Source organism: Drosophila ficusphila, unplaced genomic scaffold (assembly GCF_018152265.1).
Source record: "Drosophila ficusphila isolate 14025-0441.05 unplaced genomic scaffold, ASM1815226v1 contig_636, whole genome shotgun sequence".
NCBI classification, from domain to species: domain Eukaryota; kingdom Metazoa; phylum Arthropoda; class Insecta; order Diptera; family Drosophilidae; genus Drosophila; species Drosophila ficusphila.
The window spans coordinates 1,934,212-1,948,347 of NW_025064569.1; the positions used below are offsets into that span (position 1 = coordinate 1,934,212).

Consider the following 14,136-nt stretch of genomic DNA (forward strand, 5'->3'; position numbering starts at 1 on the left):
AAGAAGCTGCCGAATCTAAAAACAAGTACATATATAAAAAAATTTCGAGAGTTTCACACTAGCACAAAAAAACATTATTAAGCGGTGTGCTTTTGTTGCTCGAAGAATAAAATAAGTGTTATCTGTGAATTTAAGATTGTTTTAGTTTTGGGGATTACAATTTAACCAACGTTTGCATTAAGAGGTCAAATATTTAATTAAGTCTTGGAAAAAAATTATTTTATGGAAAGTCGCGCCATCCGTTTATATGGAAACTATACGATACGATTTTTATACCCTTGCAGAGCAAAAGGGTATTATAATTTCAGTTATAAGGTGTGTAGTTATTGCACGCATTATATAAAACGGAACGGGCGGGATCGGCCGACTATATCGGATAGCTCCCATACGAGAGAATGAAATAAAAAATTCTCGCGCCGTTGTTTTTGATCAGATCGACTTGAATTCTTCAAGATGGCGTTTTCTAACTACTATTGAATTTCGGATTAAATTTTATCACAATCGGATAACCCTATCATATAGCTGCCAAATAAATTGATAACATCGTTGTTTATTATCCCACGAGCATGATTTTTTGAATATCAAGTTTATTAACAACTCTTATATTGAGAAAAAAATTTCATAAAAATCGGACAACTATATCTTATAGCTGCCATGGAAAGATCGAAAAATCTATATAGAAATAACGGAAATAAAATTATAACATCGTTGTTTTTCATCAGACAAGTATGGTTTTTGGAATATAGAGTTTTTTTACGATTCTTGAATTACGAATTAAATTTGATAAAAATTGGACAGCTATGACATATAGCTCCCATATGATCTATAGTCAAAAATATGGAAAATAAATAGAAAAATCGTCATAGCTTCAATGTTGTTAGGCTTTATGCATTTTGTTCGACATATTTGAGATCTGCAAGGGTTTATAACAGGGGTGCTCAACGCCTATACACTGAGTGCACTTTTGTTTTTGTAGATGCTCTGTGCTTATGGGTAGTGCGCGCATAAGCACCGTGCATATGGGCTTCGATTTGCATGCGAAACAAAAACAATTTTGCTTGTTTCTTCATTACATCTCTATCCGTCGTCACGCTTCGCTGAACGCAATGTATTTTGTTTTTGTTTTTTCCTCGAGCACATGCACTGAAATTTATTTTTCTGTCTGCGTTGGCTTTTGATTTATTTCGTGGTGGACCATCGTAAGTGTTATGTTAAATTTTTTGGCGGATCAAAATGAGTGATGAATTAGAGAGCAGTTTTTTTAGCATAAACTTTAAATGCGAAGTACAATGCGTAAAATGCTTCGTAGTTCTGGAGGTAAAAACTTTTTTTTCTCTCAGTGCACTGCTGCGCCCCAACACAAACGCGCCGCTGCATATGTATATATGTATTCTTGTGGTTGTGTTAGTAAACGCACTGCCATAAGACGAATTTGAGCACCCCTGGTTTATAAGCTTCGGCTTGCCGAAGCTAGTCATCCTTTCTTCCCTGCAGTTCCAAAATAGCTTTTTCCTATATGAAATCCGCGAGGAAGCACCGAGGAACCGGGGTACGAAGGTATGCCCGCACCGAGGAATTGCGCGAGGAATTTTGTATGGGATTCAAGTTTTCTTCATAGGTGCAGCTCTCGATGAACTTTTTGGCGGTTTCATCGAACGATTCCTCGGTGCCTTATACGAATTTTGTATGGAAAAAATTCGTATAAGGCATAGAGGAATTCGGAGCGGAAGTGGAAGCGGGGTTTTCCTCGAGGATCGCCCTTAGGGAAATCATATATGCCAATGTTCAAAATTTCATCCCCAAATTCATATGAAAAACAATATATATATATTTTTTTTATTTATTTTATAAAATACCTTATTTTGTAACATAAGAGATAAGCACATTAAAAATATGAAATTCGAAAGTTTTTGTTTATCATTTATGTAGAGTATTTGCAGGACATCGGCTGTTTTGCGTCCATCTATGGTACAAAAAATATTTTCGTTATTACATATTATATATTACTTTTTTTAATTTAGCGCAAACTTACCTTTCAAACGAATTTATCGGACAAACATGTGTATGGCTTAATCCTAAAAAGATTTAAATAAGTTTGTAGTAAAAAACATAATATTTTTGTAATATTAACGACACTTACATGATTTTTAAACATTTCCGCTTCCCGTTGCACAAATGAAGAAATTTGACAACATATTGTCAACGCACTACGCAAAAGAATGACACAGTTAAATTTTATTTTTCACCCTTTTAGTATACCCTTCTTTTTGGGTGTAACCGACCATAAATGACATAAGTTATATTATATGTATCCACATACATTTGTAATCAATGTTATGGTTACCTCGGTTCCATAATTTAAATAATAATATGTATACATATATATATATATTATATGTTATATTATATTTATATTTGAAGAACTTTAACATCAAAAGAGTATACATAAGTCGAGCGCCCCTCAGCCGTATTTTCCATCGGTAACCAATTTTTTGTTTCTAACGGAGAATGACAACAGTGCAATAAGAAAAACGAAAGAATAGAAGGCAAATTTGGAGTCGGGCCGCCGTCGGGTGCAAGCAACGAAATCGTATTATAAGAGTGAGGAAGAGAGGGAAACTTAGGAATATCCCTTTCCCTTTCCTACACACATGATTGGCAATTGCCGAAATTCACTTGTGAACAGCCAGAACTGCAGGGATGATACAATTATACAAGGTAGTCTCGTCGGCAAAAAGCACTCCCCTATTCATTACTCACCACAAGTGCGAGTGAGAGGAGTCTGCGTAGTAAGTGCGAGTGAAACAACAAAAAAGCTCTTTGCTTAACCCTTAGATTGTGCATGGAGCTTAAATTGTTCATATATAGTAAAACAAGTTGAAGTTTTTTATAATTTAATTTTTAATAGTTTTGAATTTAAAATTAAACGTTGTTTTTGTTTTGAGATAGCTTTTTTTTTTGTTTGGGTTCTTAATTAAAAAAAATTGCACTCTTAAAGTAAAATTGTTTAATATCTAAATTAATGTTTCTTAGCAGCTATTAATAGTTTCTCCTTTACATTTTTTGTTATACTAAAATTATCTGAAACGACATGTCAAAAAACAAAAAAAAGTTTGCAGCCAAGAGCAGAACGACGTCTTTACACAAGGGTTAATACTCTGAAAAAATTCGTCCGCACGCGTGCTCATTCTTCAACAAGCACGAACGCACTGACTAAAAAGCCGAATGAATAGGCAGCCGACGAGACTACCTTGTATAATTCTACCATGGGCTATACCATGGTACAATTATACAAGGTAGTCTCGTCGGCAAAAAGCACTCCCCTATTCATTACTCACCACAAGTGCGAGTGAGAGAAGTCTGCGTAGTAAGTGCGAGTGAAACGACAAAAGAGCTTTTAGTTTAACCCTTAGATTGTGCATGGGGCTTAAATTGCTCATTTATAGTAAAAAGAGTTGAAGTTTTTTATAAATTAATTTTTAATAGTTTTGAATTTAAAATTAAACGTTGTTTTTATTTTTGGATAGTTATTTCTTTGTTTAGGTTCTTAATTTTAAAATAAATGTCAATATTAAAGAAATGTTTGTAATATTTAAATTAATGTTTCTTAGCAGCTATTAATAGTTTCTCCTTTACATTTTTTGTTATACTAAAATTATCTGAAACGACATGTTAAAAAACAAAAAAAGTTTGCAGCCAAGGGCAGAACGACATCTTTGCACAAGGGTTAATACTCTGAAAAAATTCGTCCGCACGCGTGCTCATCCTTCAACAAGCACGAACGCACTGACTAAAAAGCCGAACGATTAGGCAGCCGACGAGACTACCTTGTATAATTGTACCATGGGCTATACTAGAGCTGCAAAACAATCGATGGTACCATCGATAATATCGATGGTTGGCCGCCGGTCACCGACTTCGATATTTTTCAGACTATCACGATAGTTTTACAAAAAATTCCCATCACTTGGACTTCGAACGAAAAAGAAGGTACGCATATTTTGCACACAAAAAATTTAATATATACTAATTTTCTCTACTTTTCGACAGAAATATTCAGATTGGTGGTTCCGGTGTTGTGGTTCTATAAGGAAGTTCCTTAAAAATGGATGGCGGTAAGTGGATGGCAAAGATATTAAGAGATTAAATTCATATAGATTCTTCATGAAACTATAGGTGGAAACAAGGATGTGGAGGATGATGTGGAAATCGTGGAAATAGCAAAGTCGATAAGAAAGGTCAACCGACTTGGAAGTTCGGTGTGGGATTTCTTTGAGAAGACCAAGGATGAAAAGAAAGCCACTTGCCGGATCTGTAAAAAAACGTATAAGATGCCCCAACTGGCTATAAGCGCTAAGCAGGGGCTCTGCATTCCGGCAACCTTGACAGAATCGGAAAGGATGTTTTCCAAAGCGGGCCTAACAATTTGTGACCGACGTGCGTCTCTAAAGCCAAAAACCGTCCACAAACTGTTATTTATGAACAAAAATTGGTTTTTAACCAAAGATATATAATTTAATTTCTTCTTCAATATATGAATAAAAAAGATCTCATTTGAATTTAAACTAAATGCATTTTTAATTAAAATGGGTATTTATGTAAAACCAATATAATAGGGATATTCCCGAAAAAATTATTTTAAGTATGTTGGTTTTACATGAATACCCCTAATGTTTACATATGAGCGATAGTATCGAGGTTTAGTCCGCAAAAAATCAAAACTATCGATGGGGCTACTATCGATGTTTTTGCAGCTCTAGGCTATACCATGGTAAAATTACACTGTGCGACAAAATTTAACAAAATCTTTGTTTAAGTTACTTTTTTGATTGTTTTCGGTTAAGGTGCATAAATTATGCACAAAAATATCTATGCCACCTTTTAAGTGATACGATTTCTTTTTTCATGGTAAATTTTATGAAGTTATTATTATGAAAATAATTAACACAAAATATTATTTTTTTTACTTCCAATAAACTATTATTTTTTTTAAAAGTGAATTTTTTTCCTGATTTTTTTTGGCTTTTTCAGAGGTATCCTCGCGTAACAAGTTCCATACAAAAACGCCCAGAGTATAGAGCTGGATGAAAAAAATTATAAAGCATTGTTATAAAAGCCTAACGGTATATTTGCTTAATACATTTTAATTAATAGGTATTGAACTTGCATGAGCGTTTATAACGGTAAAAAAATATTTTCCCAATATGTGATTATAAGGCTGTGAAATAGGCAAAAACGAGCGTTTTTGGGACATTTGAGTGTGCGTAAAATCTGATTGGCTATTGATATTAACAAATCCACAAACTTATATTCTTATTTTGATTAGTAGAAGTGAAAAAAAAGAAAAAATCAACTTAAACATTTTTTTGTCGCACATTTTCCGTAATTTTTGTTTTTTTCTTTTTTTACCCAAAGCTGCCCTTTATTACTCGCTCCCATATTGTTTAACTTTTCAAAAATTTTTGTGCAATATTACATGTTACGCATTGTATGTGCTTGCTACAATAATTGCAACAATTATTTTTCATAGGCACACAAGGGTTAAAGTTTTAAGAAAAAATCGTCCGCGAACGACCTCTCTCTTCGAAATCCCGAGCGCACTGAAGTTCAGTTTTTTTTTTGTTATACTAAAATTATCTGAAATGACATGTTAAAAAAAACAAAAAAAGTTTGCAACCAAGGGCAGAACGACATCTTTGTACAAGGGTTAATACTCTAAAAAAATTCGTCCGCACGCGTGCTCATCCTTCAACAAGCACGGTTAAGAGCTGCTTTATCTCGGGGATTTCGACTTTGCTGCCAAACTCTTCGTAGACGACGTTTTATTCTTAGCTGATGTGTTATTTCATCAGAGTACTGGTGTCCATCTCTTCTCGGTCGGTGTGGGTGCTCTGGGCTAGTGTGACGCGGAACAGTGCAAAGGTTAGCTGCCTCATGGATGTTGCGTGTGAACATTTCCACTGCTTCTTCAATTTCTTCACCAGAATTCAGCACAAGGTTGGGATTAAGCCTCTCCTCTAGAGTTGCTTTGAAAATATCAACGTTCGAGCTTTTTCTTAACAACCTAGTTGTTCGTGACGTGTTCAGTATGGGCACGTTTATTTTTAGTAGTACAGCGCAGTGGTCAGATAGCAGGTCCGGATCGTTCTCGTATGTATTAGGTTTCTGTTTACTCCGCAAGACACTGCAAAATCTAGAACATCGGGCACTTTGTTCGGGTCCGTTGGCCAGTAGGTTGGATTTCCAGATGAATGTGTAGTGAGGTTCATTGAATGAATACATGATAAAAGTGCAATGCCTTTCGGATTGCATAGTCTGGATCCCCACCATGTATTTTTTGCATTAAAATCGCCTCCAATTAAGAACCTGCGACCCATTTGTAAGAAGATTTGGGTAAACATATCTGACGTTATGATGTGCCTAGGTGGTGCATACGCTGCTGCCAGTACCAGACTTTCAGATGGAGTGTCGATCGACATTACTGCTGCTTGAAACCAATGCTCAATAATAGGGTTACGTTCTGAGTATTTAATATTCGATTTTATGATTACTGCTGCACCACCTCTTGCGTTGCCACTAGGATGGTTGGCGTGAATTGTATTATATCCATTTATGTTAAAGTAAGAAATGTCAGTGAAGTGAGTTTTGGAGACTAATAAAACATCAATGTTGTTTCTTTTGATGTACAATTCAACTTCGGGCCTACTCTTACATAGGCCGTTAGCATTCCAGAGTACCAATTTGAGATCTATTTGCATAATGCAGATAGGATCGCGTTCATCATTTGCGTCATCTGCATAAATTGTGTTTGCATGAGTTGCATCATTGATTGGATCTGGGCAACTAATGATTTATCTGACTCACTAGAAGTGTCCTTTGGTGTGTTAGCATGACCAGCTGCTATATTGACGTAGGTGAAGGTATCATTGGTTTGTTGGTTAGTGTTCGAATCTGTCATACCCGAAGGCGGAGGCCGAGCATCGAATTTACGTAATGGTTTCTTAGGTTTTCCATGGTCTCGCATTTCTACAGCAGCTTTGTAAACCCTACAACCTCTGTAGGAAGCGGTATGGCGGTCTCCGCAGTGGACGCATTTAGCTGGATCTTCGCGAGGTTTGGTGCAGTCAGATGTCTTATGGTTGTTACCACATTTAACGCAATGGTACGACTTGCGGCAATAGCTTTGAGTGTGGCCAAACTCTTGACACCTATGACATTGAATGATGTCGTTGAACTTTTTAGGTGGCTCAATGCTGACAATTGCATTGCACAGTCTTTTGAAAAACATAGCAATCGGGGCCTTTGTAATATGATTCTTAGCGTTGGTTATGTGGCGCACAGAGTGGCCTATTTTACTCAGTGCATGTCTTATATGTTCTAGTGGCGTGCTGTGATGGAGGTTTCTTATGAGTGCTCTATAAGCCCTTTCCTGCTTGAGCTGTTAAGTGTGAAACTCTACCTTTTTTAGCGTTAGCCAGTTGACAATACTTCTGTAGTTTGCTTCGCTATTAGCCATTAACCGGACTTGACCGTCGCGGCAAGCTTTGTAGATGTAGCCTTCGCTACTTAACCATCCTTTCGTATATTTCCTTTAACTATAGCCCAATATCTTTCGATGGGACGAAGCTCTAGACAGTTTGGTGGATTCTCCTCTTTTGACACAAAATGAAAACCTTTTGAATCAAGTAACAACGGTGTTGAACCGGCATAGTGCGCTGACGCTAGATCTGGACAAAATATCTTGGAGGTATTGTGCTTTTGATGAAAAGGTACCAGACCCATTTTCAAACACTCCTTCATATAAACATCAGCGATTATTGCGCCTTTCGTGAAAAATGGGCTGGTTCTTAAGCTACAGGAACAAATACCCTGCCATATGAGGACAAATTTAATTTTTTGATACTGAGTCGTCGACAGTCCCGCCTTTGGCTTTTGTGTAAAATTGGGGACCGGGTAAAGTTTTTGAATCCAATTTTACATACAGTGGTGGCCGTAAGTATTTTTTGAAGGTGACAATGTCGGAAAAAATTTGTATGGAAAAGAGAAAAATATGGCTGAAATGCGTATTTCTAGTCATTTTCAAAAAATCACTAAAAATAGAAAAAAATTATTTTTGAAAAAAATTTTTTGCAGTTCCTATTATTTTTGTTTAAAGAAACTTTTTGCATCCAAAAATTTTAGTTTTGAAGCCGAGGGAAAAAGTTTTTTTTGACTTTTTTGTTTAAAATTACCCTTTTCAATAAATATCGAATGAGTTGAGAAAAGTATGGTATCATTCAAACGGCATTTGAATTACCTTTCCATTGATACCAAAAGTTAAAAGAAGCAAGTTCAGGTATCGAGTATATTTCACTTTTATTTTGACAAAATACTTACAGCCACCACTGTATGTTTCATCATCCATAATAATTGCATTGCACTGCATCACTCAGCAAGCGATCATAAAGCTTTCGCTCCCTCGTTTTTCCAACGTCTCAGACTTCTTTTTGGACCTTCTTGTTAAAATTTTTTTTTTGCTTTACTCTTTAATTTTGCACCATAGATATAGTTTCCGCCTTTTTTGCCAATTTGATATGGGTCAATATTTAATGGTTAAGGACAATACTTTTATTCAATATTTTTATTACTTGAAAGTTTCTTTCTTCCACTTTTTGGCAAATCCTTTATGGAAGATATATTCCCAAACTTTTAAGCAATGTTTTTAACGCTATTAACGTTAACATTGCACTATGGTTTTTTTTTCGATTTTATTGGCATAAACTCTAATTTTAAACCTATTGAATTGCAATTTGGGTTGAATACATTTTTTAAGCCCCCAAGATGACCTACCAAGTTTCAAATAATTTGGGGCACTATTTCATATAGCTGCCATTTAACCGATCTGGCCGACATACAAAAAAGCTCCATTAAACATTTTTATTTCTTATTTTCTTTATACAGCCGAATCCCGATAATTCGTACCCCGCTAAATCGAAAATCGCGATAATTCGTAAAAAAAAATCTGTTCCCTTGAAAAAAAATCCCTTGAAAAAAATCTCGATAAATCGAATTCCCGTCTAATTCGTAAAAAAAGTGATCCCCTTGCCATTTCGAATTATCGGGACTCGACTGTATTATATTAAAAAAAAAAAAACAATTATCCAAGATCACATTTTAGTATTCATCTCCATTATTAGTGCTTCAATCTGAAAGTAAAGATACATTTTACAAAATTTTAAATAAGTTTGGTTATGTTACTTACTATAGAAGTTACTCAATTTTCTTTTTTGATTTTTTCGAAAACGTGTGGTTTCGGACAAAAATGGTTAGTTTCTCATTAATCTGCACACTTTGGTTAATAGTTTCTCATTTACAACTTTTTGCAACACTTTGCCATGCAAAAGTACTAATTAGAGTTGCCGCGAATATTCGGCAAGTATTCGGTATTCGGCCTATTCGGCCACTTTTTTTGGTATTCGGCATTCGGCCGAATAGTAGGGGAGATGTGGGGGTTGTGGGCATAGTTTTGTTTTTGGCTTATAATTACCGAACTAGTGCATATTATTTGGACATATGGGTATCTGTGTAAAGCTAGAGACCTAAGCTAACTAATTATGAAGAAACATACTTGATTTTGTCATGCGAAAAAATTTCATATGGACTTTTGTAAAATCGTAATTTTAAGCTAAAATTTTTTTTGGGGGGGTTGTGGGCACCCTGGGAAAAAATGCTGCAAATGGAATAATATGGAAAAAAAAACCACAACCAATATCAACAAAATGACAATTTATTTATTTCAAAGACTACATAGGCGTTATTCATCGTCGGAAACACAATTTTGACATGTATAATGACTGCCCCGCATGTCCACACATTTCGGATGAAAAGCTCGATCGCAGATGTCACAATTGAGTGATAATCCCTCTCAGCGGGAGAGGATCCTTTTCCAAGAGTCTAAGATTTCTACAAGAATGTTCTAGAGGGTTCCAAACAAATTTTGAAAACAATTTTACAAAAAATTGTAGGTTATAAAAAAATTTGTCAAAAAAAAAACGGGTGCCCACAACCCACCCAATTTTGGTGCCCACAACCAACTTTCGCAGACATTTTAAGAAGTAATTAAAAAATGTGTTTGCATAAATTTTTTGGTTCAAATCGATATTGTTCCATTTAGTATAATGCTTTGACTAAATAAAAATGCATTACACTTACCTTTTTAATCGATTCACTTTAATTGATACACTATTGAAAATCTTTGAATAAAGTTTCACCACCTTTTCCAAGCACAAGAAAAACCAATTTGTTAATTTCAAAAGGCAAACGCGTTCGTTTACTTTGATATTTGGCATAAATCATACATAGGGTAATTGCTTGCGAATGACATTACCAAAAAAATTCAATCTTCATTTTGTGAAAATATACGTAGGGGTGCCCACAACCGACCCATGCCCACAACCCCCACTTCTCCCCTACCTATTATTGCCGAATAGTGCCAAATCATGAAAGAAACACATCACTTTTATCAAAATTTTTTTATTTATTATTAAATTAAAATATGTCAATAAGTAAAATTAATTAGCGGTAAGTTGTGATGAACGAACACCAGTTTTTCTGCATTTGTCGGTAGTAACCGATTTCGCTTTTCATCGTAAATAATACCTGCTTCGGAAAACAACCTCTTACTATAGACGCTACTCCCGGGAGAGGAAAGATAAATTTTGGCAAATTTCGCGAGGATTGGGTATTGTTTTACATTTGCTGACCACCACTTATAAGGATCAGCTTTCCGATCTAGGCGAATTGATTTCAAATAAAAATCTATTTCATTTGCCACAGCATTCCTTTCCACTTTCTCCTCATGATTAGTGTTACTATTTCGCATATTGTCTTTAGCAACTTCCTCAAAGCAGTTCCAAAAAATGTCATGTATTTCAAACCGCTTATCATTTTCGTTCAAATCCCTTTTCTTTCGAGGTGGAGAAGAATCGTCATCTGTACTACTATTCTCATCATCATTACAAGCTTATAATAAGCTAAACTGGCAACAATGTAGCATGTACTTTGTGCCGAATATTCGGCGCTTCGGCTTACAGCATGGCCGAACATTCGGTATTCGGTATTCGGCAAAATCACTATTCGCGGCAACTCTAGTACTGATCCACAAAACACAACTACACTTGTTAAGCTCGTTCTAAAAATACACATAAACAAAACACGATACAATTGGAAAAAAAACACTTAACAACGACACAAACATTGGTAAACTTTAGTTTTGGATACCTGGACAATCGTTTTCCACATTTATTTAATTAACTTTTTCGTAAACTTTTGCCACAACAAACGATCAAAGTTGCATAATTTTTTGCGCCAATTTCATGCAAAACAGGTGGTACATAATAAGCTGACTTTAACAGCTCGCCAGCAGGACAGTGTTGCTCCATATATTAAAATTACTTATTTATTTATCTGTCTAGGATGTTAAAAAAAAAAAATTTAAGATACAAACAAAAAAAAATTGACTTTATCCCAAAAAAAAAAGCAAACGAAAAAACCATAGTGCATTGTAGCGTTTAGCTTATTGCCTCTACGAAACACCTTTTTCGGTGCAATAGTGCACAATTTTTTTTACGAATTTGTTCTTCAATACGAGGCATGGTTCAAAGTGAAGTGCAAATGTGACAAACATTATATGTAAACATCTAATAAAAACCAATGATGTTATAATTTTATTTCCGTTATTTCTATATAGATTTTTCGATCTTTTCTATGGCAGCTATAAGATATAGTTGTCCGATTTTATGAAACTTTTTTCTCAATATAAGGGTTGTTAAAAAAGTTGATATTCAAAAAATCAATGCTCGTGGGATAGAAAACAACCATGTTATCAATTTATTTCTATTAATTCTATATATATTTTTCGATCTCTTCTATGGCAGCTATATGATAGAGTTATCCGATTGTGATAAAATTTAATCCGAAATTCAATATTAGTTAGAAAACGCCATCTTGAAGAATTCAAGTCGATCTGATCAAAAACAACGGCGTGAAAATTTTTTATTTCATTCTCTCGTATGGGAGCTATCCGATATAGTCGGCCGATCCGGCCCGTTCCGCTTATATACTGCGTGCAATAACTACACACCTTTTGGGAAAGTTTCAGCAAGATAGCTTTAAAACTGAGAGACTAGTTTGCGCGGAAACGGACAGACGGACAGACGTACAGACGTATTCCGACTCTGCTCGTGATGCTGATCAAGAATATATATAATTTATGGGGTCTGAGTTGTCTCCTTCACTGCGTTTCAAACTTCTAATACCCTTTTGCTCTGCAAGGGTAAAACAATTGAGAATTAACAAAGCTTTCTAACAGTGCATCGCACAACGTGATCGAAAGCACGGTATGCGAGCTTTTGACAATTAAAAGTGTGCAGTTTCTTTTCGGTACATTCCTTATTGTAAAGGGAAGGAACTATTTTTATTAACTCCGTGTGCTTAGAACCAACCATTACATTTCGCCGATTCCAATCAAATTCGCAAAGTTTAATTTAAAGTTGATTAGTTCCTGGCAGAGGCTGTTCGCAATCGTCGCCCTCCTCGAGCGGAACTAGGGATAAAAACGTGGAAGCCATGATGCTCTATGTTGAAGTAAAATAGTTTATGGCAACACCTATGTATATAGAATATATTTAATTGTGTTCTACGATGATTAGCATTTAAACTTACCAAGTGTCTTGCAGACGCCTACAGTGGCTCGCAGCATATTTCGTCCAGTTACCTAAAAAAAGTTTTAGTCGTTACTCCTGCTTAACTAAGAAAGATCACAAAAAAATTTAAATACAGTATTTGAATAGGGAATATTAAATTGTTTTTTGAACGAAGGCGATTTTCTTTATCATAAAAACAAAATGTACTGGCTGCATGGAAAAGCAGCATTCATGATGTCATCATTGAAAATGAGGTTGACCGCGCCAGATGCTGCCATACAACCTTGCCCAAACCTTGACTTGACCCCCGCCATGTTTGACCGCAGGTTTCAGGTGCTTATTTGCCAACCCTGTATTTTGCCGACGCCACATAAATTGTTGTCCATCTGAACCAAAAATGTTTAATTTTAACTAGCGTCATCGCAGAACGAAATCGGTAAAAGTATGTGTTCCTTTGCAAACTTCAGCCGAGCAGCAATATTTTTAAACTGTTTTATTTAGGTCACACTAGGGTCAAAATTAGAAATTGAAATTTAAGTACCTTCCTGTTGTCAGATTGATCTGAAATTTGGTACACACCTTCAGTTCCGATGACAATACAATATAGTAATGTCAATAACATTGTAAATCCAAGATGTCGGCCGCAAAATGGCGGATAACGTAGGTTCTATCAATCCCATCAATATGGGTATCAAATGAAAGGTCTCAACAAGTAAAATACATTGTACTATATATAATTAAAATTCAAGATGGCGGCCTCTACAAAATGGCGGATAACTTAGGTTTTATCAATCCCATCAACATGGGTATCATTGTCACTGTCAAACACATCAGATTAATTCAGATCAGTCTGACAACAAACGGGGTAAGCTATATCTTATATATAAAAATTACTCGCAAAATGTGTTGGTAAGCGCATAACTCAACAACGCCTGGGCCGATTTTGATGAAATTTTTTGTGTGTTTTCCAGGGGGTTTGAGGATGGTTTAGATTCACAATATGTTAAAATAATATTTATTTTTTTTATAAAGCAAAACGAGCTAAAGAAAGTGAAGTTGATAGAAACAAAACTGGAGGTTTACCAGCAGAACTGGAAATATTTGTTTGGGCAAAAGTCATGCTACGGTCCAATTTTGACGTTTCGAAGGGATTAGTAAATGGCGCTATAGGCTACATCGACGAACTCGTTTGGCCTCAATTTCGTCGAACTCAGATGTAAGCAACAGATGTACCTTCCGTCCGAATTGATTTCGAAAAAGACGGAGTACATCTTATACACCCGAAAGCCATACAGTTTCCAGCTAAGTACAATTACGGGACGGCTGAGAGAAGAATGTTGCCTTTAATACTATCATGGGCCTCTACAATAAGTACATAAAATGCAGGACAGCACTGTGGATCACGCAGTCGTATACTTACATAGGTGCGAAACTGTTTGAAGAAGGTCAAGCT

At 35.6% G+C, this 14,136-nt stretch overlaps 1 protein-coding gene across 1 annotated transcript in view; it reads left to right on the forward strand.

Moving 5' to 3' along the window:
* Window positions 1-14,136, forward strand: part of LOC122320575 — a 37,841-nt gene that overhangs the window by 19,671 nt on the left and 4,034 nt on the right. The window contains exons 2-4 of the mRNA XM_043208766.1: window positions 3,933-3,990; window positions 4,051-4,115; window positions 4,177-4,437. Of these exons, the coding sequence (XP_043064701.1) occupies window positions 4,106-4,115; window positions 4,177-4,437 (271 nt within the window). The 5' untranslated portion in view covers window positions 3,933-3,990; window positions 4,051-4,105. The remainder of the gene's footprint in view (window positions 1-3,932; window positions 3,991-4,050; window positions 4,116-4,176; window positions 4,438-14,136) is intronic.